The sequence below is a fragment of the Mandrillus leucophaeus genome, unplaced genomic scaffold (genome assembly GCF_000951045.1).
Source record: "Mandrillus leucophaeus isolate KB7577 unplaced genomic scaffold, Mleu.le_1.0 Scaffold140, whole genome shotgun sequence".
Taxonomy (NCBI): domain Eukaryota; kingdom Metazoa; phylum Chordata; class Mammalia; order Primates; family Cercopithecidae; genus Mandrillus; species Mandrillus leucophaeus.
In genome coordinates this window covers 4,610,551-4,638,028 of record NW_012101366.1, presented here as the reverse complement: position 1 = coordinate 4,638,028, position 27,478 = coordinate 4,610,551, and the positions used below count along the sequence as shown (strand labels likewise).

At 38.7% G+C, this 27,478-nt stretch overlaps 1 protein-coding gene across 1 annotated transcript in view; it reads right to left on the bottom strand.

Annotated features, from left to right (window-relative positions):
• Positions 1–27,478, bottom strand: part of DNAH11 (dynein, axonemal, heavy chain 11) — a 387,500-nt gene that overhangs the window by 205,158 nt on the left and 154,864 nt on the right. Inside the window, exons 36-44 of the mRNA XM_011973963.1 lie at positions 26,004–26,142; positions 21,392–21,484; positions 19,484–19,678; positions 18,576–18,653; positions 16,207–16,343; positions 13,345–13,495; positions 12,169–12,317; positions 5,806–5,956; positions 2,880–3,011 (exon numbers count right to left, since the gene is read on the bottom strand). Coding sequence (XP_011829353.1) covers positions 2,880–3,011; positions 5,806–5,956; positions 12,169–12,317; positions 13,345–13,495; positions 16,207–16,343; positions 18,576–18,653; positions 19,484–19,678; positions 21,392–21,484; positions 26,004–26,142 — 1,225 coding nt within the window. The remainder of the gene's footprint in view (positions 1–2,879; positions 3,012–5,805; positions 5,957–12,168; positions 12,318–13,344; positions 13,496–16,206; positions 16,344–18,575; positions 18,654–19,483; positions 19,679–21,391; positions 21,485–26,003; positions 26,143–27,478) is intronic.

Genomic DNA, 27,478 nt, shown 5'->3' with positions numbered 1-27,478 from the left:
AGTGGGGGAGGGAGTGGCAGAGGAAGAAACAGGAAGAGCTAAGCAGGGCTAGATTCAGAGGCCTTATAAATAGAATTAAAATTTGAAATGTTATCTTAAAGGCAATAAGGAGCCATTCAAGCGTTTTCAACTCTGGAGTGTATAATATGATTTCATGTGCATTTCAAAAAATCACCCTGACTGATGAGTGGATGATGAATTATCAGAACAAATGTAGAAATAGAAAGCCCAGTGAGGAGGCTACTTCAGAAGCCACGTGAGAAATGATGGTGGTTTATGGGAGTTCAGATGAGCTTGAATTGAAACTCGTTTTGGAGGTTGGCTGCAACGACTAAAGAACACAGGTCCTAAGTCAGTCAGCTGCTGTTTGAACCTGGCTGAGGCATGGGTTAGCTTTGTACTTGGAAGCAGATTAATATACCTTTCTAAGCTTCAGTTCCTTATTTGTAAAAGAATAGTTGTACCAATCCATATAGGGTTTTATTGTTTTTGAAGATTAAATGAGGTACCCTATGAAAAGCTCTAAGCATATTCCCTGACACATATTAGGCACTCAGTTTGTTAAGCTACCAAGTGGCTATCCTGAGAACATTTCTTGTGTCTGTTTCACGCATATTGCCAACATCATGGCCTGTCTTTTGAATGCTTTGTAGTTAGAGCCCTTTTGAAAATTTTAAGCTGCTGCTGCTGCTCATGTTGACTATTAATTATGGAAAGGAAGGTGCCAGTGATATCCAGCTTCTAGCTTATATAACTAGGGGGGGAAGGCTGATATATTTGGAAATTGGAAAGATTAAAAGAGGGTCAGCTGGGAGGGAGGTGAGGGGTTATGAGCAGGAGGGGGAAGATGTCCGCTGTCAACATCCCACTGATTTTATAGTCCTAGAAAGCGAGAAGACTTGTGGTAAATATTGAAATAAATATCTGGTGGATGAGGAGGGTTGCCTTCTGTCTGCATGTGGCTTCCATAAACAAGAAACCCACACGTGTTGTAAACTGTGCCTCTGAGAAAGACACATGAAGTCCCTGACACGAACACTTGACTCTCACTCACATAGTATTGGCTGCTAATCTTTAGAGAGCACTTGGAAATTACAGAAGGAATCTGGCTTCTGAGAATGGCTGAAATAAGATCTAGGAGGCCAAGTGAATTCCAAATATATTATTATAATAATAGGCACGAGTTATGGTAACTTAGTGGCGAGAAGTGGAACTGGCCAACAGATTATATCAACCATTTATTTTCTGATCTACAGTGAGCAAACCAACAGCAATATAGGTCACTCTTGGCTGTGATGCCTTTCAGTGTAAATACCCCATTTACACCTGGAAAGAGCGAGGAAGCCTGGAAAATGTGTTACCTATTTTTCGTGTAAAAATTGAGGGGCACCCATAGAAGCACTATGAACCATGAGAGGCCCTGAGGTACCATGGAAGGTGTGGCTTTTGGAGAAAGACAAACTCGGGTGGGAATCCTGATGTTGCCATTTCCCATCAGCGTGACTTTGGACAAGTTACTTTGCCCCTCTGAGCTTTACTTTACTTGTGCAATGAGGATAGCTTGAAGAATCATAGTAAAGATCACAGGAGAAAAATTACACATAGAGGTACATGGTGGCAATTAGATCTGCAAATTTCTAAAGTTGAATAATTCCCACTTTGCACTTTGGTAAGCCTAAGCAGTTCGTGGGATATGTGTGCTGGTGCAAATGTTTGTCTCAAGTGTTAATCAGAAGCCACAAAAGGGCTATGCAAGCAATCTGTACAGGCATGAATATTTCACTTTCAGCTAAAAAAAAAAAAAAAAAGACCAGTGATAAAGAAATTGGCCCAGGGTTGACTATGGTTCATAAATGACTATCCTGGGAATAGTGTGTGAGACTGGTTAGAAGCAAGAGGGACTGGAGACAGGGAGACCAATTTGAAGGTTATCGTATGCTACAACCGAATTGTGCCCCCTCCACGTCCCACCCCCAAATCCATATTTTGAAGCCCTACCCCTCAGTGTGATGGTATTTGGTGGTGCAGCCTTGAGACATAATTAGATTTAGACGATGTCATGAATATAGGGTTCTCATGATGGGTTTAGTATCCTCGTCAAAAGAGAAACCAGTATGTCTTTCTCTCTCTGTCACATGGGGACACAGCGGGAAAGTGGGGGTCTGAAAGGTGGGAAGAGAGTCGCTGCTGGAACTCAACTATGCTGACACCATAATCTTGGACTTTTAGTCCCCAGAACTGTGAGAAATAAATTTCTATTGCTTCAGCCACCCAATTTGTGGTATTTTGTTATGGCGATCTGAGCTACTAAGGCACTATGATAGCCAGGGCAATCTGCAGATGCATTGCCCCTGAATTTAGGCTGCAGGGATGGAGAAGAGGGAACAGGGTTGGCAGCTATTTTACAGGTGCAACTGAAAAGGGTCTGAGATCACAGGACACAGAAATCAGGAAGAGTGATGTCTCCCACGTTTTTAACTGGAGCTATCGGGAAGAATGTACCACTGAGCAAAAGAAAAGAAGGAAGAGCAGGGGCAAGTTGGAGTATGGGGCGGAGGAGACAGTCTGTCTCAGGCACACTGAGTGGGATTTCTTGTAGAAGAGCATGCTGGAGGTGAAGCCCCAGAGGCAGGTGGAACACAGAACTTTCAGTTCAGAAGACACAGCCAGGCTGGAGGGTATGGATTTGGCATTGTCAGCTGGGGTTAGAACCATCAGGGATGGGACTACCCAGAGAATGCACAGACTTAGGAGAGAACAGGGCAAGTAGTATAGACCTATAACATAACAAAAAGGTATGGATCACATATTTTAACCTCCCCCTGACCCTGTCCCACACAAGACTGGAAACTGGTCCTGTAAACTACTTCTAAACATACCTGATCTTGTAGCAGGGTGCCTCCAAAAGCCCAGATACAAGCAAATACAAAATAGACTTCATAAACTTCTTTTGGACTGTCAGAAGGGACATTTTCAGGAGTTAGCAAGCACTCCAAAAGAACACATATAGTCTAAAGAAAAAGAAATAGTCAAATAAGGCAACATCTTTCAAATAGTGGAGGAAGTTCAAAGAATATTTTTACAACTCCACTTTATCCTTAAGAGAGTACATCGTTTCCCAACTGTGATTTGCTACATTGGGAGAGACAAAAATTACCACCTTAGGTGTCTAAGTTAACGGTAGAAAACTTGTCACTTTCAACCAAAATGATCTAGGTAATAACAAACTATTTTTTAAAAATAAAAATTTAAACATTCCAGTTAGTAATCAGTATACAAACCAAAATCACATATAAGCAAAAAAAAGGGCATATATCTATATTCACTTTTTTATACATAGGAAACCATTTTATAAATAGTATTCTATAATCCACTTCCTCGACCAAAAACTGAAGACATCTTTCCTTATCAATAAGTGTTGCTCTACACCATCACTGGAATGGATGTAGAAGATTCCATTGGATGAACAGGCATTTATTTTACTATTTCCTTCCTGTTGGACATTTAGATAAACCACTTTCGGTAAGCGCTTTGGCAGCCATTTTCCTACCTGTTGTCATAAATTTAGAATGTTGGACTGGCAGCTTAAGCCTGTGGCAGTTTTTTGGACACCGAACTAAATTTAACCTTGAAAGAAATGCTGTTCAGGAACTCAGGCATGTGTTCTTCATACCCTCCAGGTGAAATGGCAACATGCTAGGCGGTCCTAATAGACCTAGCCCATGCTTAGGGCAGTTGCGTCAGCAACGAGGGGAATGCGGCCGCTGCAGGGGACTTCACCATGTGAAATCATAACCAGTAATGAACAGGTTTGGGGGCTAGTTCTCTAAAGCACAGAAAGTTGTCATTAATTAGCACTGTTACAGATCCTAAAAACTCAAGAGACTCTTCCCTCAGTTTCTGCAGGCAAAGATAGATTTTCATCTCTGTTATACAAACAGCAACGCAAGCTATCACAAATCAGGTCAGCACCGTGTGTGTGCCTTTCCTTCCTCGCCACAAAAGATGGGGAAATACTTTTCATTTAAATTGTTGAGCACTTACTACATTTTTAAATCTTCTTTCTTGATTTCTATTATTTCACGTTGTGCCACATTTGCCAATTTGAAATAATCTTTTAATAGAATAAAACTCACCAATTTGCTATTAAGAAACACAGTGTAAAACTGAGGCTTTGTTACTTTTTAGTAGAAGCCATGTTGTTCTAAGGAACTGTTGAAATCAAAACAAAGAAGACTGAAGGCTCTCAACATGACGCTATCTGCTGAGATGAGCACATGAATAAGGCCATGTTTCTTCTATTTTCTCCCACAGTACTTGAGAAACATTTTGAGTTCTGTGTCAGCACATAACATACTTTAATGCACAATCTGAAAGAGTTAATACACCTTACCAAATTTAAAGAGGCATCATACATCCGAAAACAGAGTGCATTAATTTCTCAAGATAGCCATTTCAGGTTACTATCTTCTTATCATCTTTGTCTCAAATTTCCATACTTATTAGTAACCACAGAAGAGAAATTACTCTATAAAACAACAGCTTAAAAGGAGCTAAAATTAAATGCCATTTCTGAATACAGTGAAAGAAAGAAGTAGAGCAGAAGTCATATTAATTCCTACTGACCTATTTTCACACTACTCTTGAATGGAAAAGTTCACACCACAGAGAATCACACAAATACATAAGTCAACTTGAGAAAGAACACGATCATGCTTTTTTGCAAGTATTACACCAGAGGAAGTCTAATTAGGCTAACTACATAATTAATTCATAATGAATAAATTCAGACCTGCTTTCAGAAATAAATTATACCTCAGATAATTACTGTTGAAGACTATCGTTTATTTAATTGGTGTGTGAATTATCAAAAAACCTGAACTTTCTCTTAATATGCTTGTGACTATGTCTAATTTTGCATCAAACAAATTTGGTAAGGCACTCACTTAATGGTAACAAAGCACTTAGAAAGCAATTTTGCTCCTATAGGAAAAAAAGGGTGTGGGGGGTTTTCAAATTGTAAACCTTTCATGAAGTTTTTTGCTTGTAAGGGCTGGGGATAGTTTCTCTTCATGCTGAGATTAAGATCACAGCCTTCATTTCTGTGTGCTGTGAATTATTTTCATTGGCTTCCATGACAACCTATCATGTGTGCCCTTCACTCTTACCATCTGTCTCAAGATGAAGATGAGAAAAAATATATCCCTGGGATATTATGAACTCTTCATCCAGACTGACACGCCTCCATGAATATTTTTGGGAGGGGGAGGTCTGTGAGCGGTGGCACCTAGGTGGTAGAATTCAGAGGCTTTCTCTTACTCACGGGCTGGCATCTTTAATTGCACAAATTTATTTTATTCAGAAAACATACTGAGCACCTTCTCTGGGCAAGTTACTTAGGAACCAGAAAAATAAATAAAGCTATTGAAACTTTGTTGTTCTAATTCTGTGCAAAGACCCTGGAAAGGAACACAATGGTTCAACAAACACATATCTGGCACCTACTATGTGCTAAGAGCTATCTGGGAATATTAAAAAAAAAATCAATAAAACCTGGTTCCAACCTTCATTCACAAGATTGTGAAAAGAAGGACAGCACAAACTCAAACGCTAACAGAATGTGATAGAGGTTTGCAAAAGGCTCCAGAGAACATGGGGGGCGGGGGCAGGGGCTGAGGGTTGGGGCAATCTAACAGTTCCAGAAATCTTCTCATTTTCTTGGGCAAGCAAGAACTTCTGTTGCCTTGATCAACAAACACTACCGCATCAGGACTGGAATGTTAAATGGCGTAACCGAAGACAAACCTGCACCAGGCTACTCTCAGGAATTGAAGTGATGGTTTTAAAGCTTGTTCTCAGCTTATCCAAGCATGCGGGGACATATTTATCAAAAAGAATAGTCAAATTGGCCTTTTCTGATTGATGCCGCCTTCTGTCTATCCAACTGGCCACATACCTGAAAAGGAACACAGAAAAGCTTTTATTGAACACTAGGCTTGAAAAGCAGAATTTCACCAAGTCAAAAGTTTCCTCCTTCAACACAGCTTGGTGCAACAATTCAGGGACACGTTTAGGGAGTTCGTTCTATTTCTCAAACTGCAAATATTTTAAAATGGTCCTTTAAAAACTTGTTTTAATGGCCATTTTACCTTAATGAAAAGACTGTAAAAGAAACTCCTAATAGCACTTAGAAGCCAAACATAATGGAATATAAGTAGACCATTACTGAGCATTTATGAGGAAGTGCAGTGTGTCATTTCCTGAAGGGCTCAAACTATTCCCACAGTGTAGGCCTTATTTATGAAAACAGCTTGTGATTTTTCTTGATTAATCTTGGCATCAATTATTTAGTAATGAGAAATCAGTTACAAATAAAAAGATGAAAATTCCATAGGGGCTATTTCAAAGTGCCTCCTTTTTCAATGGACTGAATGTAACTCCAATCTGATAGCTGCAAATGAGTTTCCAATAGGTGGCTCTGATACGGCGTTTCATGCTTGGGGGTGTGTGTGTGTGTAATCTGAAACATAAAATGTTATCAATTTGATACATTAAATATCCTTAATGTATTAGTAAAATAATGCTTATCAGTAAAACAAAGCATGACTTAGTAGCACCTATAGTGGTCTACAGGGCAAAAATGTATGATGTTAAATTAAAAATAATCCCTCAGAAAGTTCTCATTAAGGATGAAGCAGGGGGAATAAATACATTTAGCAGTCAGCAGAGAAGCAGTATGACCACAGGTCAATTTCAGCCACACCTTGCATTTTGAGCATCAGGAGACATTAAGGCAAGATGATTATCTGACAAAAGGCTCCTTTCACTTTTCGCAAGGCTTCACAATAGAGTTTATTAAACAGTCAGTTATGTTACACTCTGATGAAATTTATAAAATGTCAACTGCCAAAACTTTTTCAGGTCTAAGATAAATGGGTTTCAGTAGAAGTCCAATTGCATAAGAGTAACCTGATAGAGTGTCTCTGTGTGGTAGTGACAGTGGGAACTGCGGAACAATGGAAAGCAGGTGTCAGTGCCTGGGGACAAAGGAAATGAAGGCCACCCTCTCAACTACTGATTTTACCCTATATCAGCTGCCAGAGTGGAAACTGGAATTTTTGTATCTAGAGCTTATCAAGAAAGAGGAAAGAGGATCGCCCAGGGAAAGGAAAGTCTAAAGTGAGACTGCCTGGATATGCATCTCCGTTCCACCATTTTTAAACTGTGTTACCTTGGGCAACTTACTTAACCTCTCTGTGCCTCAATTTTCTCCTCTGTAAATGGAGATGGTAATAATATGAACCTCCTGGGGTGGTTGTGAGGATTATGTAAGTTTGCATGTGCAAAGTGCTTACATTAGCATCTGACAAATTCTCAATAAATGTTACTCATTAGTACAGAGTTGGTGGCATTGGGAAACTCAGGATTAGATTGCGGCTCCATCTCCCTGTGTTTCTCCTAAAGGCAGTAGTGTCCCATTGGGCACAAGAGTTGGCATCCTGGATTCTGATGGATATAACAAAACCTACACCCCACTTCCCAACAAAGTTTCTTCCAGGTTTCTGTGGGAGCAGAAAGCCATGGCAAGGATCACTAGGAGCAGTAACTTCAAAAAGCAGCCCAGAAGGAAGAAGTGGGCTTTGCACTTAGGGTGCAGGTAATAGCGACTTCATGGAGTCATATCAGCAGCAACTAAAGTCTCAGAGAAAATCTACTGAGCCCACTAGCAAATGATGGTTTTGCACAAATTACTTCCACAAGTGAGAGTTGCTCCAGAAAAAAGTCAGTCCAACCAAACCAGGAGATGTGGTAAGAGCTGATTCTGCTTGAGAGAGAGAGAAAAAAGTGTGTGTGGGGGGGAGAGTCAGATAAATGACCTCTACTAGGGATCAATCACACCACACAGCACAGGATAGAGAGTAAAAACGGCTATGATGCTGGACAGCTTAAAAATTTATGTAGAAATTATTGCTAAACTTTCATAGCTTAGGAATAAAATACACATTAAAAGACGGTAAATTTAGAAGGAGAAACTGTTACCCTTCAGCAAACACTGAAGCTATAGAGCTGCACTTGTGTGCAATTCTTGCAACACTGCTTCACACAAAAAAATTCCTTATGATTTTTAAAAGATGCGATAGATGTGAACATGACTACTATTATATTACATACAATTGAAAATGGCATACTAAAATGGCATATTTTTTCCTTGCCCACAGAAAAGATCACCCACATTGGTGCCCCACCTCAGGAAACGGCTACATTGTAATACCCCAATGTATCATCTTAATGGCAACATGCAGGTTATTAACAGAGTTTGGGCTTTCCAGAATTTGCAAATGAGTCCTCCTATCAGCAGCTCAGTTGTTCCTCCTTCCTCCAGAACTGTTCCAGGTTTATTAAGTGAAGTCTAAAACCCTGTGGTTTCTAAACTTTCTAGAGTAGCCAAAGTTCTCAGACCTCTGAAAACTTCTTATTTATTACTCAGTCCTCTGGGGTTGGATCCTGTTGTATCAGATAGAAGGAATTGAACAAACTGTAAGTCTACCCTCAGAGCAAGCTTTGAGTTCTCTGTCATTCACCATGGCCTGGAAAAATGGTAGACAGTTAGCAGCACATGCTGACTAGCAGTGTATACCAATTATTTCTGAAGTTGCATGTTTATAATATATACAGTATCCAAAGATGAGGCATTGGGATTGTAGGGAAAGAAGACAATACGCTCATTTGATATAGGTGCAAGTATTAGTGATACAAAGCCAGAAGAATATTTTAAGCTCAAGTAATAGAAGAAAGAGGATGATCTAAAGCTGTGGCTTCCAAGAGTCATCTAGCAGTATCTAGTCTTTCGTAATCAGACTTAGGGATGACTTTTTTTTGTTGTTTTTTGTTTTGTTTTTTTTTTTTGAGACAGAGTCTCACTCTGTCGCCCAGGCTGGAGTGCAGTGGCGTGATCTCGGCTCACTGCAAGCTCCGCCTCCTGGGTTCACGCCATTCTCCTGCCTCAGCCTCCCGAGTAGCTGGGACTACAGGAGCCTGACACCACGCCCGGCTAATTTTTTGTATTTTCAATAGAGATGGGGTTTCACTGGGTTAGCCAGGATGGTCTCGATCTCCTGACCTCATGATCCACTCGCCTCGGCCTCCCAAAGTGCTGGGATTACAGGCGTGAGCCACCGCACCCGGCCAGGATGACGTGTCTTAATGTCTCCATCTTAGTTTCATATATCTCAGCAAACATTAATAAAAGTAGAAAATGTGCCTCTATGCCAGAGAAGGAGAGAAAGAGAGAGAAAGTAAAAGTGGTAAAATGGTTAGTGATTGCAGGAAAAGCGTCTCTGCTGTGCATTGTACTACCTTTCCAACTTTTCTATAGCTTTGAACTTTATTTCAAAGTTTTGACTCTGAAAAAAGCATTGCTGACAACTGAGACTTAAGAGATTCGCTTGGAAAACTGGGCTAATAATTATGTCTATTTCAGAAGGTAACTGAGTATTAAATGAATTAATATGTATAAAGCTATCATTTTGTTAATATAACTACCTTGAAGTAAGATGTTAAGGTCTCCAATAACTATGGAGAGGAAAAAATACCCTTTATCCTAAAATAGCTATTTCGTGACTTATTGAAAGTTTATTGCAATGGGAGGTGAAAATAGAAAAATACCTTTTAGAGAAGATTTCCATTATTTTGGAAAATGACCTGGATGAATTCTTCGGTCACATCCATGAAAATTAACACCTACCCAATAATTTTGGATAAAACAAAACAAAAAAACCCAAAAGCAAAATCGAATGGTGAAGACAGAGTTGTTTGACTCTCTTAGGAATATAGATTGGGTGTCTCTTTAGCCAACCCATGACCTTTGATGTATTGCATGAAAGTCCTTCTTTAAACAGAGATTTGGACCCAGCTTTTGTTAGCACAAATCTCCACAGGGTAGGATTGAGATTGAATGACATATGCCTCGGGAGCTGTGAGGTTCACTACTGCAATCAGAGCACACCCAGGAGGGGTAAGAGGTCTCATGAAGGAAATGAATGCAGTGCCCAGGTTCTCTGTACAGAGGGAGTCAGGGGTGCTGTAGAAACTCCCTCAGGTAGCTCCCAACCAATAGAAGCATCCCAGGAGACAGAATCCCAAGTGTGGAAAGGAGTTATTATCCCAAGAAAAACACTCCATTTAAAACTTTTGAAAATCACTCCTTCTCCAAAACATATCCAATAAAGACTTTGTCAAAAGCAAAAGCCTGGGCATGGCTCTACTATGCCGCAGAGGTAAGGAATGAGACTTTTAGTGAGCGCGTCAGTACACACAGGAAAGGCAGCCTGCAGAAGTACATCAGTTAGGCCTCTGGCAGGAAACAGATGTCATCTCCAAATCACGATAATAAGGGAAGGATCAATAAAAGGACTAGTTACAGAAGTGTGGGCAAGGAGTAGAGAAAATGGAAGGGACAGTACCATGCCAAGAGAGTAATTACAAGAAATGGTTACTGTACCTATGCCTGGAGGGACAAGAGAATGAAGGATTGCCAGAACCTGGAAGGAAAGATCCTTAATGGAGAGATATAAGAAGAGCTGTGACCTGCAATCACAGAGAGACAGAACCATCCTGACATGACCCTGTTGGGAAGGAGAATAAATAGCCTGACCTCACTGTCCTCTCTCCCTCTCACTTCCTGCCAGGATTCTTCATTAGCCAAACCAACCAGAAGCCGGAAGGCAAGGAGCCCACTAATGTGGTCCATACAGACCACAGAAGAGGGTAAGAAGGCTGGAGAGTGTGTCCAGAGAGGTAAACAAAAGATTTCTGACATAAGAAGCATGCCAGGCACAAGCATGGGTTCAGTGGCAGAGCTCAGCGATTCCTACAGTTCTAAGTGCAAATGCTGGAGGTGACAAGTTACAACCAGAATGAACTGTAGAAAATGTAAGCATTTGAGGAGTAAGCAACTGGGCACCGTAAAGTTGCTCTAAATCAAAGCATTACAACTGTTCATATATGCATAGTATATATACATGCAAACATACATAACCTAAGCGATTTCTTTTTATATAAGTGTTCCATATAAGCTTTCATTATTTATTCACTTACTCAACAAATATTTACTGAGATCTTAACATCTTCAAGGTATGTGAATCAGGTAATGTCCAAGTAAAAATGACAAAGGCATTCCAGTGCTAACTTAATTATCTTTAAATTAGCCTAATTCATTAGCTTTAAATTTAATTGCTAATACCTTCAAGTGAGCATATAAATATTTAGAATTTTATACTAAGATTTTAACAAGATCCAGGCACAATTTAAAAAAGCACTGAATAAAAAATGGGCAAAGAACTTACGTGAACATTTTTCCAAAGAAGACGTACAAACAGCCAATAAGCACATGAAAAGATGTTCAACATCACTAACCATCGGGGAAATGCAAATTAAAATGAGATATCACCTCATGCCCATTAGCACGGCTACTGTTAGAATAAAGGAAAATAACAAGTGCCGGCGCAGATGTGGAGAGATTAGAAGCCTTGTCCACTGTTGATGGGAATATAAATGGGTAGCAGCTGTGGAAAACAATGTGTCAGTTTCTCAAAAAATTAAAATTAGAATTAACATGTGATCTCGCAATTCTTCTGAGTTCTACCCAAAAGAATGGAAAGCAGGGTCTTGAAGAAATATTTGTACACCCATGTTTACAGCAGCATTATTCACAATAGCCAAAAGGTAGAAGAAATCCATGTTCATTTATAGATGAACGGGTAAACAAAATACGGTATATACACATAATGGAGTACTATTCAGCCTTAAAAAAGGAAATACTGCAATATGCTGCTACGTGGATAAACTCTGAAGACATTATGCTAAGTGAAATAAACCTGTCACCAAAAGATAAACACTGTATGATTCCATTTATATGAGCTACCTAGAGTAGTCTAATTCATAGAGATAGAAAGTAGAATGAAGGTTCCCAAGAGCTGGGAGGAGGGGACAATGAGGTGCTATTGTTTAGTGGATAAAGAGTTTCAGTTTGGGAAGATAAAAAACTTCCAGAGATGGATGGTGGTGATAGCTGTGCAACAACATGAATGTGCTTAAGCAAAATTTATTAAAATGGTAAATGTTATGTTACATACAATTTACTACAATAAACAAAAAAGAAATACTCACGGATTCCAGCCCAGATCTTGTGGGTTCACATACAGAATACCAGCTCTGGAAACAGTGGCCGGGGTTGCGCTCCTTAAGTGATGTATCTCAAACAGAAGCCTCATGAAGGGAGTGAGGGTGATGCGCTCATTGCTGGCGAGGGTCAGCACCTGGAGTGAGTAGCACAGCGGTGCACAGAGGTGCACTGTCACCCATGGGCAAAAGCAATGCTGCAAACATATAGAAGCAACAAGTACTTTCCCCTATCACAAGTACCACAGGCTGTGGGCTCATTGTCCTGAATCAGAAGTGCAGTCTGAATAAAGATCTAAGCTCACCCCTGAGATGACCTGACTGACCCTTGAGGAACAAACTCACCTAAATGGACTTGTGAATGGCAACCTTTACATAATTGTAGTAATTTTATTACTAAGCCAAAGATAAGACATTTATTATAAAAATTAATCACATGAAAGGACCTGAATACCATAAAAAAACTTGCTTTAGAATCTGAAATACCATGATTATCAATTGTCCAAAGAAACTTACACAAGTATAAAGATCCCAAACCTGTATTTTATGATGAACAGTGTCTCAGTTGAGTAAGCAGTAATTACTATTAATTCAAGGTGGTTACTAAATCTATTCTGGAGTAATGATGATTACTGATCTCTCTCTGCTGACCCCAACAATAGACCCTGTGTTGCTTGAATGATATCTCACAGACCTGGACCATCACCTTTTGTTTTTGCTGGGAATGCTGAATTAACTGTGGCAAAAAGCTTGGAAAAACATTTTAACTCAATCCATAGCCATAGGAACTAGTTAATTTCAATTATCATATAGCACAAACCCATTCTTTCATTGTCTAAGTATTTATACTTAAAGATGACAAGATATAATAATTTATGCCTACCTCTTAGAAAGTGGTAAGATGTGTAAACTAAATTCTTAGATCTGTATCTAACTCTCAGTAAAGGTGGGTGCATTCAAAGAAACAAAGAGAACATATTCCTTGAAATTCTTTAATGGTGAAATTTAAAAAAATTACCAGGAAAACAGCACTTATCGAAATAATAGTTACATAAAGAATCCCACGTTAATGAGCAAAAACTAGTATTAACACCAACAAGTGAATGGAACTCTTAATACACTCAGGATGTTATATTTAAGGTTTACAACTGAAGTTTTGTTCACCTTGTTATCATCCATTACAGTATTGAGTGATTCAATCCACATGGGGTCAATATCTCCATCCAGGACTGTCCATTTTGGTCCATCATTCTTAAGATTTGCTTGTTCTCGCAGAATGGATGAAAAGAGACCTATAAAACAAGAGGAAACAATCCTAATATATAAAGTCGTTGAGTGCTGTTTATTTCTACAATACATTGGTATAATTCATGTTGGAAGCTCTTTTATTAACTAAATAAAAACGATTTTGCTGCCTCTTTCTAGTGAGCAGTGTGTAACACCTTTTGAGTCACACATGGGTTCCAGATCCAGCACTATTATTTACCAATGTGCAAGCTTCACCTCACTGAGAAGGACCCTTAACTTCCACGACTGAGCTTCCCCATATGCCAAACAGAGATAACAAAAACTTTCCTTCATGAACAGTTGTGGGGATCTGTAGAAGGTAACGTACATAAAACTCAAAACTTACACCAAATGAAGACATGATCCTTCTTCATACACGTATGCTCAGTATTCATTTTAGATCAAATATTTGTTTATTTCACCCTTTCTCCATTTTTCTATACCAATTTTCAAGGGCACAATTCTGAAGCTAAAGCATTCAGAAGCACTATACATCTCTTACAGAAATGTGTTCAATGGGATAGTAACTCATCATTCCTTAACAAGATGTATACGCAATAACATTTTAAATCTACAGTCCTTTTTGCCATTAGTACATATCTAAGCATTGTGTGTTTGATGTGACAGATTTAACAGTTGCAAATTTTTCAAGCTCTAGTAAGTCTAATAGCATTGTGAGCAAAATTGTTTTGATGCATGTATGATGTTTCCTCTGTGACATATTTTGTGCCAAAAGTGACAGTATCTAATGGAACTTGCCACCACGATTCATAAAGCAGCCAGTAAACTTTTCTAATAGTCACTGATTTGAAGAGTTTCCACAGTTTTTCAGCCTAAACAGATAGGTTCTCTCCATGCCATACTTCTTTACAAAAAGACAGAAGCTAGCCTGAGACAGCAAAAACTGTCCCACAGAAAAAGGAGTGTACACAAGACGAGAGGATAGAGAATGACAAAAGGTGTCCTGCTTTATTATTACTGTGTTTTAAATTTCAACTTTTATTTTACGTTCAGATGATACACATGCAGGTGTGTTGCATGGGTACACTGTATGACATTGAGGTTTGGGATACAAATGGTGCCATTGTCCAGGTAGTAAGCATAGGAACCAACAGGTAGTTTTTCATCCTGTGCTCCTCTCCTTCCCTCCCACCTCTAGTAGGCCTCAGTGTCAATGGTTCCCATCTTTATGTCCACACGTACCCAATGTTTAGCTCCCACTTGTAAATGAGAACATGCAGTATTTGGTTTTCTGTTTCTGCATTAATTCACTTAGGATAATGGCCTCCAGCTACATCCATGTTGCTGCAAAAAACATGATGTTGTTCTTTTTTATGGCTACATAGTATTCCATGGTGTATATGTACCACGTTTTATTGATCTAATCCACCATTAATGGGTACTTAGGTTGATTCCATGCCTTTGCTATTGTGAACAGTGCTGCAGTGAACATATGAGTGCATGTGTCTTTTTGGTAGGACAATTTGTTTTCCTTTAGGTATATACCCAGTAATGGGATTGCTGGGTCAAATGGTAGTTCCGTTTTAAATTTTTTGAGAAATCTCCAAACTGCTTTCCATAGTGACTGAACCACCAAGTCTATAAGTGGTTCGTTTTCTCCACAGCCTCACCAGCATCATTTGACTTTTCCATAATAGTCTTTCTGACTGGTGTGAGATTCTATCTCATTGTGATTTTGATTTGCATTTCTACTTTAGATCAGCCATCAGGGAAGTCTTCTATGATGTGACGTTTGACCAGATGCTGAAATAAGATAAAGAAGCAAGTCATGCAGGCATCCAGAAGAGTGTTGCTGATGGCAGGAACATGAGGTGCTGAGGCCCCGTGATGGGAACAAGTTCAAGGAATAGCAAAGAGGCCAGAATGAATGGATTATAGGAAGTGGTGGGAAACGAAGTCAGGGATGGTGGGATTTGGGGACGGGGGCAGGAATCCAATCACATAGAGCCTTATAAGCCATGGAAAAGGTTGGATTCTAAAGGTGATTGGAACCCACTTGAAATCAAAAGCAGAGAAGTAACATTTGAAGCCCCTCTGTCTGCTTTAGGTCAAATGAACTGCAGGGAAACCAGGAGGAGGAGATTACCCACTGCCGTAATACAGGCGAGACATGATGGCGGCTTCGACTAATGTGGCATCTATGGAGAAGGTGAGAAGAACCGGAATTCACATACATTTTAAAGGTAAAGCCTATAGGATTTGCTGTGAGGTTGGATGTAGGGTGTGACAGGGAGACAGGCCTCAAGGATGATGCCAAGGTTAGCGCATTTACTGTAAAAGGAACTCCTAACAGATTGTCACAAAGGGATCTGTTTGCTCACAAATACTCTCAGGACAGGAAACATGCCCTATTTACTTTTGTCCCTGGCACCTGGAACGTCTGCCTGAACTTCAGTCAGTGTCTCATATCAGGTACTTTATAGATGTTTCCTGAGGCATTCATGTTGACTTCACTCCTGATTTACAGGGAGCCCTGACATAATTGACGTGGGATAAAATACAACAGCTCTGAGTACAAATCCGCTGAATGCAAATCAAGTACTTATTCAAATCTAGTTTTAATTTATACATTATAAATGCTGTTGTGATCTGCTATATTTCCAATAATGCCAACATATAAACAGTGAGTCTGTGACTATGACTAAAATTGGCTTGTATTGAAAAACGGCTTTCTGGATAGAAAAAAAAATTTTAGCACTTCTAAAGGGGAAATACTACTTGCCATCTTTCCATTCTCGGGTAGCATGATGTATGAAACCAAAGAGTTCATCTGTTGTCACAGCTTTAGGGTTTAAGTCATTCCAAACCGGCTTCTGTTTCATGTTAACATATGTTCGGTTCAGTGTTCTCAAAATCTGAGGGGAAGGAGGAAAGAGCCAAAAAAAATTAATACTAACATAAGCCAAATGGAAAGTAAAAGATTTCTGAAGAGTTTTCCTTATTCAGTATATGCTCCTAGATGCTCTGTGTGTGCTAAGATCCAGAAGGGGAAAAATGCACATATGTGCATTTCCATTACCATCTTGAAAAGCTTCATCTTACAAATACTCAGCGAGACAGAATCAGTTCACTTGACTCTTTGAACCATTTAGAGTAAAGGGAGTCACTTTCTCATTTGAGATTTTTAATCATGTGTGCCAAGTGGAGGACCATACATAAATAAGCATCCATGTTGATTACAAAATCTACACTGCCTGCTGCACTCCAGCCTGGGTGACAGAGCGAGACTAAAAAAAAAAAAAAAATTCTACCCTGCCTGAATCAGCAAGATTGGTTTCTCTCAAAATGTAGCCTACATCAGAATTGCTTGGAGGGTATTAAAATACAGATTGCTGGGCCCAATCCCAGAGCTTCTGTTTCAGTAGGTCTGAGGTGGGGCCAGTAATGTGCAGTTCCAACAAGGGCCCAGCTGATGCCAATGACGCTGGTCTGGCCATGCTTTGAGACCTAGCGACTTAGGGCAGTGGTTCTCAAAAACAGACTGTCTTGACTAGGGGGAAGAAAGGGGAAGGGACTTCTGGGCATCTAGTGGATAGAGACCAGGGAGGTTGCTAAATATCTTTCAATGCACAAGATAGCCCCCTATAGCAGTTACCCAGTCCAGAATGTCAATAGTGCTGAGGCTGAGAAACCCTAATCCTGATAATTGAGGAAAAGCCTTGAGAATGCGAACTCACAGAACAGGTGCTCAGTGTATGTCTATTCAATTAATCGATACATTCAGTCAAATATCTGCCCTTACTCTCCCTTTTGCTCCTTTGAAAAGCTGTGGCTTTTGTCTTAGATATTTATCATGCTGACAAAACCCCTACTCACAGGGGTTTTGAAAAAACGGATAAACAATTGACAAACACTTTGAAATGATAAGATGCTACAGAACGTCACCCTGAGCTGCAGCGCTCCGGGTATCTTGGGTTACGTACCTGTTGAGTAGAACAGAACTGGTGAAGACTAGAAGAAAGTAAGTAAATGCCTTAGGAATATTAAGCTTATATTTTTAGAAACCATTAATCTACTGGAAAGTATGGAATTTGATTTTATCCTTCCTTGAACTGTGGCCTACATCTGTAACTTACTCTAACAAAATAATTACAGGTCTATCAGTTATCTACTTTAATATTTCATTTATTATATTTTTCACTAGAAAAATGTCTACACAGAGATTTTTTTTTTTTTATCTTACAGTTGTTCCACTTTGGGTTCTGATCTAAATACTGGCAAGTTCCATATACTGCCATCCTCTAAAATCTCATATGCTCAATCTGATTATTTTTAGCTGTTGGCTACCAAGTATGTTTATACCCAAGCATCCTGAATTAAAATGCATGCAGTTCTGCATATACCGTCTGCCAACCAAGAAAATAAGTATGTTGCCAGGACTGTCAGTAAGACCAAACAAAATCAAGCGGTGAACTAAAAATGGGGATAATAACACCCATAGTATATCATTGTTGTGCAGAGTAAATCATACATAATGCACCTAGCACAGCATGTAATAGGTACCTCAAAAATGTGGGTTTTGCCACTTCTTTTTATTTTTAGGTTTTGTTTGGACATATAGAGGGTTATATTTCTGAGGGAGTACTGAAGGAAAATATTTGGGTTTGTTTTTCTGAATGATATGGGGAGGAGAATCAAGGATGACTTGGAAAAGAAAATAGGTTTGATAAATGTGGCTAGAGCCAATCAAGTCTTCCAGCCAGATATCTTATTCCACAGTCTCTTAATATGTTTATCTTTGATAAAAGAATCCAAGCATAAATGTACTGAAAGGTGCATAAGGTAGGATGGCGTGTATCGAAATGCCTTCATCTGATACTGAAAATCTCATGTGGAAAGCTCAATCTTCATGTCAGCTTGCTTTTCCTATGTGAATGCAATGCTCTGTTTCTTGTTCTCCCCACCGCTGACCCAATATAAAGGAAAAGATCAATTGATCAAGCAGCAAGATTAGAGTCTCAGATTCTGACAAATTATGGCAGGCTTCATGGTGGGGAATTCTTTTGAGTAGCATTGAAAATAGGCCAAACCACAATAACGACAAATGTTCTTTCCATAGCTGTAAGCTATTAGGCAATTTACTATACCTTACTCTTCCCTGTGCCTGCATTTCCAACCACAAAGACCGAGTGCCGCACAGCCAACAGTTCCTCAAGCTGGACAACCTGCAGAGCAAACAGCCAGTTGCTGGTTTCCTTTAATGAGTTGGTGACAAAAAGATGACCTACCATTTTTGCCCAATTCTTCTTTCCTTACACCCAGACCAGCCCCCACTGACAATAGTACGTTCACAGAAAGTTAAAATAGACCATAAGTGAAAAGTATAGTTTTTCCTGGATTTCCCATGTAGACCACAGGGATAAGACTAAAGCCAAACCGTGATTTTATGCAGTACTCAGTATATGGCAGGGGTTACTTACAAAAATCGTTAACTCTTCGTGAAGTTTTGAACAAACACTGTACATAGCCAATCACCATCTACAACTGAGTAATGATTTATATCGTATAAAATATCTAAAATGGATAATATATACAGTGTTTAATGTCCATGCATTCACTGAATTCAAACTGAATAATATGCACAAGGCTTTGCTATGTCAGATAATATCTACCTAACTTATTCTCATACATGTTGTCATTCTTCCCTCATTAAAAGCATACACTAATGATTTTACTTCCAATGTTCTCTAAAAAGGAGGAAAGAACAAAGTAAATTTTTAGTGCATGTCTCCAAGAACCAACAAGTTTTTAAACCTAACTAAAAGTATGCTTACATTTAAAGCCATGTCAATCATATCTGTTTTCACCTTACAGAGTGGGGCTACTAAAATACTTATGTTTACTTAATCCTGCCATATGAAAATGCTTGAAAGCATATATTAAGATCCTATTAAGCTTAGGGTACAAGTTAACATCTTGCTTTAGCATCAGTTAGCCACAATTATTTCAACTGACAATCCCAACAGCTGCCATGAAAAGCAAATGCTCCTTTTACTTTGAGGATGAAGCTCTCTTCAGGCTGCAGGCGGAGCTCCAGGGTAGACTGCCTGACCATCTGTTCAAAGTGCAGCTTCCTCCTCCGGGGCACATCCAGGGTTGGAAACAGGTCACCGACCAGGCCGAGAAACACTGGGATGTCGTCAGTCACTATCTTAGGCATATTGAAATCCCTTAATGCTCTCATGAGTACCTAGGGGAAAAAAAAAATTTATAAAAAAGCCAAAACAAGTTCTAACAAACACCGGAAGAACTAAAGATGTTTGTTATTTTTAATCCTCATATGTGAGGCATGAGATATTGGTACTGTTCTCCATTAAGATGGCATTCTATCAATAGGGAGGTTAAATGTTTAAAACTGAGGTATCAGAACATGAGAAGGCTGAACTGATACCATGGACAATCCTTAGAATAAGAACAGCAAAGAGGCCTTTTCCTTCCCTGCCAATGATCTGTTCCCTGCCAATGATCTGTTTTGATCTTTAGAAACAATCTAAGGGCCTTCTCTCTTGAATCCTCAAACTCCAGAATTTAAATTAATCAAGCTCATCAGATCATTTTGTCCAAAGTCCTCTGCGAATCTTAGAATGATATTCTCAAACATTTTTAGTTTTGTTGTTGTTGTTCTATCTTAGCTGTAAGCCAAAGATTTTAAAAGCAGTAACTCAAACGTCAGGATAACTTTTACAGAAAGAGCTAAGCATTCCAACAAAAATTTTAAAAAGCAAGATAAGAAATAAACGAAAGAAAATCTTGACCTAGTACTAAATTACAAGGAAATTAAGAGGAAAAGAGAGAAATATTGGCAAAGTAGAAAAATACATAATAAATATCCCTCAATTTAAAAAAGGACACAGATTTTTTTTTTTTTTTTTTTTTTTTTTTTTTTTTTTTTTTTTCTCTTTTTTTTTTCAAAAAAAATGGGGAAAATTTTTTTTTTTTTTTTTTTTTTTTTTTTTTTTTTTGCTATTTCTCAAGTCATATTGCACATACACATGGTGATACATATTGATATGGTTTAGATTTGTGTCCCCACCCAAGTCTCCTGTCAAATTGGAGGGCTTAGTGGGAGGTGATTGGATCATCAAGGGGGTAGATTTCCTCCTTGCTGTTCTCACGAGATCTGATGGTTTTAAAGTGTGTGGCACTTTCCCCTTCACTCTCTCTCTCCCCTGCCACCACGTGAAGAAGGTCCGTGCTTCCCCCTTGCCTTCCTCCATGATTGTCAGTTTCCTGAGTTCTCCCAGTTACGCTTCCTGTTAAGCCTGTGGAATTGTGAGTCAATCAAACCTCTTTATAAATTTCCCAGTCTCAGGTAGTTCTTTGTAACAGTGTGAAAATGGACTGATAACACATAAATCCATTGCTCTCGCTACTTAAGGGAAAAATCCATGATGTGTTATCATTTCTCTCCAGGAATGAGAGCAGAACATTTCTCGAATAGCCCTGACCAACCAATCAAGCATTTCATTGGTGTTAGGCACCCTCCTTTCCTGTTTCATTCTGCAAGCCCATCTTACGTCCCATGAAATGGATGTTCTTTCTCCCATTATGTCTTCACTGACTTTCCAGGATTAACATCCCAACTCACTCAGATGTCTTAAATGTTCCTCAGAGGAAATCAGTGATTACTGAATTACTTGATTATGACTGTCAAAATACTTTTTGGGGCTATTTCAAAAGTACTTGTAAAATCACATTTTCTTTTCCAGATTCATATCTTTGTACTCAAGAACACTTGTGACCTCTTATAAGGAATGCCAATCCTCAAATCTCCTGCATTAACAATAGATGTTATGCTTTTTAAAAGTTGTGCTGTGCATGCCCCACCATCCAGGCATATACTTTCATTTCTGTGAAGCTGGCCAGCTACTCACTCAGCAAAATCATATTAGCATTGCAGTACCTGATCTTCAGGTCTGTTTTTATCTCCTCGTTTCAGAGAGCCAGCCACAACCAAGATAGATTTAATAGCACGAAGTCCCCAATCATAATGATCCTAAAATCAAAACATAGGTTTATTTTCTCAAAAATTGTATGAGGGAGTAAGATTCTCGTTCCAGAGGTAAGAGCTGAAAGTTTAAAAAAAGGAGTTCAGATAAATACACCCTTTAATGATTCAAAATACCATTTTCTTCTCCTCTTTGAAATTGTGAAAATCATGTCCCCGTAGTGTCGTCCTGTTTCTTTTGCCTGTGTTTTTGTTTTTTGGCCTCTGTCAGCAAGTCTCTTCTTTCCATAGCACCTAACTGCAACATTTGCCCAAGGCTCCATCCACCTTCCTTGCTGTACTCTCTCAATAGACCTGCTAACTCAGTAGCTCAACAAATTCCACCTTTTCACCTCCAACCAGAAGCACATTTCTCCACCTGTGCTGGTTTCATCAAGGGCCCTGATATTCTACTTCTCCCCAGACTTCGATCCCTAATGGCCCTAATTACTCCATCTCTTAATCAGACACTTGTGCCTAGATGCCAGCACATAATAAAAACCATGTCCTTAAGATTCAATTATCTTTTTATGAGACTTCAACATTATCCCTAAGACTCCTCCCACAGGGTCTGGCCTCCTGGAGGATCTCAGAATATTACTTCTGAGATTGGATACAATTGCAACTCCATGCTCCCTGGGTCCAGTTACATTTTTTCTTCTGTTTTTTTCTCATGCTAAACTTATTTCCCATATACTCACTGTCTTCTTGGGGCTAGCACAGTGCATGGCACAGGGTAGGTGCTCAGTAAAGATATTCCAAATGAACTAACTGCTTACACGGGACTGGCCTTCTCTCTTTCGCCATCCAGCTACAATCCACATAGTAACAACCCATCTCTCAAATGTCTCTCAGCTGTGTCTGTGGGAAAGCCACTTTACCTCCCAGAGCCTCAGAATCATCATCTATAAAAAGGCAGATAAAAGCATCCACCTACTTTATAAGTGGTTGTAGGAGTAAAGTGAATTAATGTGAGTACAATTTTTTTTTTTTTTTTTTGTGGGCAGTGAAACAATGTTACATGCGTAAATATCCCATTTACTCCATTAGTGGATAATAAAATCAGTTTAGTAGGTCTTGACCATCATTTTTGTCTGTAATAAAATGGAACGAAATGAAAAACACCGTGGTGTGGTGCAAATAAGAGCAAAAAGTGGCTGAGTGTGGTGGCTCATGCCTGTCATCTCAGCACTTTGGGAGGCTGAGGGGGAGTTCCAGACCAGCCTGGGCAACAGGGGGAAACCCCACCACTGCAAAAAATAGAAAAATTAGCCGGGTGTGATGATGCACACCTAGAGTCTCAGTTACTTAGGAGGCTAGGAGGGAAAGATCGCTTGAGCCAGGGAGGTCGAGGCTGCGGTGAGCTATGATCACATTACTGTACTCCAGCCTGGGTAACAAAGCGAGACTCTCTCTCAAAATAATAATAACAAAAAAAAAAGGAAAAAGTGTTTGGTGAAATGTATGGTTCAGTTGTGTATGTATGCATACACTGAGTTGCAATAGAAGAAGTATTTTTTACTGTGGGTCATGGTAAAGACCATTTGAAAGCCACTGACGGAGTAGGATGAGGCTTGAAGAGGAAAGGGAGGGGAAAGAACCAGAGGTTTTGTTGTTGTTGTTTACTTTAAGTTCTGGAATACATGTGCAGAATGTGCATGTTTGTTACACAGGTATACACGTGCCATGGTGGTTTGCTGTACCCATCAACCTGTTATCTACATTAGGTATTTCTCCTAATGCTATCCCTCCCCTAGCCCTCCACCCCACAACAGGCTCCAGTGTGTGATGTTCCCCTCCTTGTGCTCATATGTTCTCACTGTTCAACTCCTACTTATGAGTGACAACGTGCGGTGTTTAGTTTCCTGTTCCTGTGTTAGTTTGCTGAGAATGATGGTTTCCATCCTCATCCATGTCCCTGCAAAGGACATGACTTTATCCTTTTTTACAGCTTCATAGTATTCCATGGTGTATATGTACCATATTTTCTTTATCCAGTCTATCATTCATGGGCATTTGGGTTGGTTCTAAGTCTTTGCTATTGTGAATAGTGCTGCAATAAACATATGTGTGCATGTGTCTTTATAGCAGAATGATTTATAATCCTTTGAGTATATACCTAGTAAGGGGATTGCTGGGTCAAATGGTATTTCTGAGAATCAGAACTTTGAGGAATCAATGGGAAGTCACTAATTTATGCAGTAACAATAAAAGGAATGGATGCAGAAGAAATTTTGGACCACAGATTTCAGAGGACTTGGTGCCTCTGCTAAAAGTTTAAACAATGCAAATTGCTAAAAGTATCTTCACAATTTTCATCATATCATTCTATTGGTCAAAAATGTCTACTGATTCTTTTCCCAAATCCATTTCTATAGCACAGAAAGGTATCCTTGAATTGTGTTCCTAACACAGCTCTTCTGTCCTGGCTAGATTTCTTTCTGCTCATCTCACTTGTGACATTTCTGAGTTAGCAAACTCTTTTCTTCTTTGTTCTACCTGTACTCCCAACACCTTCCTCTTGTAATTGGCCACAGGTGTGTCTTAGACAGAATTAGAAAGAATTGAAGTCAAATCTTGCTCTTACCACTTGTTAGCTATACGGACTTGGGACAGGTTGCTTTGCTCAGTTTTCTCATATGTAAAACAGGGCTAATAAAATCAAACTTGTAAACTTCTTTTGACAATCTTGTAACATAACACATAGTACCCATTCAATAAGTACTGGTTCCTTTCTCCCTTGAAAACTCTGATAATCTTTTCACTCTCCATTGTCTCCCAATTTTTATGTCATGTAAACTGAATTACCTAAATTCTTCAAAGTCATAAATCTGGGTGTGTGTTTCATTTGTTTTGAATCTTACCCATTCATCATGGTCAGCAAAAAGCACATTACTTAGATATACTAGACGCTCATTAAATGTTTAAATATTACTACTGAAAATGGATACAGTTGAAACGCCACATTCCCTGGGCTCTATTACATTTTTTCTTCTGACTTTTTACCATGATAAAATTAAAATAGGCTCATTAAAAGATAAGAATAAGGAAAAAAAATACCCATAATCTTACCATCCAGAGACAACTGTTAAAAATTATGATTCCACCCACTCAATGTAAATTCACAGTTACTAAAAGGACAACATAAATCACTCTCATATTCCATATTTTGCCCTAACAATGAGCAAGTTAAAATGAATATGTGGCAGTAAGGTAACTGAGTGGTTGCAACTGTGGTATTTTGATACTTTCATTTTGACTACAGAATAATGTCACCAGTAATTAATGAAATGTTATCAAAAGATCAAAAGTCAAAAATGATCATACAGCTAAATTTTAAAATATTGGTGCTGACATATACGTAATTTCTGTGGCTTATCAGCAGCTTCAATACATCTTCAAGAAGCTTATGATTGGAGAGTAGAGAGTATGTAAATTTGACCCATTTTAGAGACAAGGAAATTGTAGAGCAAAAATTTAAAAGAACAGAAAATCAGTCAACCCTACCTTTAAATAAAGAATTACCAATAAAAGAGAATAATTTTAACATTCCCTGAGATATTCTTCAGAAAATTAGCCTTATCTTACTCTTATGAATACTCCTGCCCTATCTTACTAGAAAATATTTTCATGAAGAAAGGGAGGCAACATAAAATTCCATTTATAATTACAAAATTGACAAAGCTAAAGAAAATCACACAGCTTGCTGGTTTTAAAAAGTATTAATACAAATAAAGTATCAGAACTAAAATATCTCAAATTTAACTTCAGAAAAAAATAAAAATTATAAAATAAAGTTTTCAAAATTTGTAGAAAATATAAAAATATTTCTAACATCAAATCAAATGGTAGTTCTAGTTTTTAAAGGAATCTCCATTTGATCCAGCAATCCCACTACTGGGTATCTTCCCAGAGGAAAAGTAGTCATTATATGAAAAAGACACTTGCACATGCCTATGTATAGCAGCACAATTTGCAATTGCAAAAACACAGACTAGCCTAAATTTCCATCAGTCAATGAGTGGATAAAGAAAATGTGGTATACACACACCATGAAATATTACTCAGTCATAAAAAGGAATGAAATAATGGCATTTGCAGCAACCTGGATGGAGGTGGAGACCATTATTCTAAGTGAAGTAACTCAGGAATGGAAAGCCAAATATCATATGTTCTCACTTATAAGTGGGAGCTAAGCTATGAGGATGCAAAGGCATAAGAATGATCTAATGGCCTACAGGGACTTGGGAGAAAGGTGGGAGGTGGGTGAGGGATAAAAGACTACACACTGTGTACAGTGTACACTCCTCAGGTGATGGGTGCACCAAGATCTCAAAAATCACCACTAAAGAACTTATCCATGTAACCAAAAAACATCTGTTCCCCCAAACTATTGAATATTTTTTTAAAGTACAAAAAATTTTTAATGTCTAATGTAATTTGAATGATAAATTACCTAAAATCCATACTTCAAAAGCTTTTTCAGTTGCATGTAAAAACCAAGAAAATGTAACAAATGATCCCTCACCTGCTTGGAGAGGAGATCCTTGCAAAGCGTATACAACATAATGAACTTTCGGGCTAATGCACGTGCATCCACAAAACCTTCAGCAACTAACATGATTTCACAGATTAGTTCAATGTCTGGGGCCACCATGGCACAGGGTCTAAAACGTAAATATGAATTTTAGTTTTAAAATGTGACAACGTGATAAGCACAAATTGCTGAAATCAACTGATTATTTCGTACCAACATTTTAACCATTCCTAAGCAGATCATAATTATGTCTGTCAATCACAGCTAATAAGACCCTTCATTTCAACTTAAAAAATGTCCACTCATTACTGGACACAAAAAATGATAGAAAGTCTGGAATGGCAGAAGCACAGGTGTAGGAGTTCAAATAAAATCCATGAATACATTCCGTAAACTTCTAGTATAAGTTGTCACTGCAGAAGGAGGAATAATGATGTTTTGAGCTAGGGCCAAGGCTTTACCTGTGGTTAATGGTGTGCAGGTTAATGTTTTCACAACCGGCTATCTAGAAAATAGCATTTGCTTATTTCCATGGAATAAGCCCTTCCACCATGGCTGATTCCAGGATACCAACACAGCATCACTAAATGTGGAGCTGAGAAGTATACCACCATATATAGACACAACAGACAGAAATAACCTCAAGAGCCTAAATATCAGTAAAATAAATAAAGTGACCAGTTTGGAGTATTTATCACCTTTGTTTTTAATACAACTTATTGAATCAAAAGTTGATATAATTTAGTTTTCATTAAACTAAAGAACCAACTCAGAACATTCATGAAAACTTAACCATCAGCTACCAAAAGCTTGTACCAGCCATCACCAGCACATCACTACCTAGGACCAACTTGGATAGACTTTTAAAGGGACTTTCAGAAAAACACAGCTTCAAATCTCCTTTCTTTTGGCGAGGGACTTCCAAAAAGTCCCTCTCCAAAGACAATTGCTATTCATAGCAATGTTTGAAAACATTCCACTCAACTGAAGTCAAGTGCAAAGAAGAAGGAAGAGTAAATAAATAAGCTCATTATTTTAGACTTTGTAAAGTATACATTACAATACCTACCTACCTGTTTTTGTAAATATAATTGTAGTCTACTTCTTGCATACCTAATTTTCATCCCAAACATCCAACCTTAGAGTATCTTTGGATCTAGGTTATTCTACATCTCTTCTATGTAAACTAACCCCATATTTCTTCACACATTTATTACTCTTCGTGTGACACCAGAAGATGAAGAGTAAACGGAGAGAGAAAAGGCTAGCATATCTACATATTTTATATTTACATTAATATAGGCAACTAATTTTTACTGAGCACTTCATACCATATTGGGTGCTAAAATCTTTTTATGCATTCTCTCACTTAATCCCCACAACACTATGAGGTGTCCACTCCTCTTATCTTCATTTTACAGAGATGCAGTCTGATGTTCGCAGAAGTTCAAGCACATGCTGTAGGC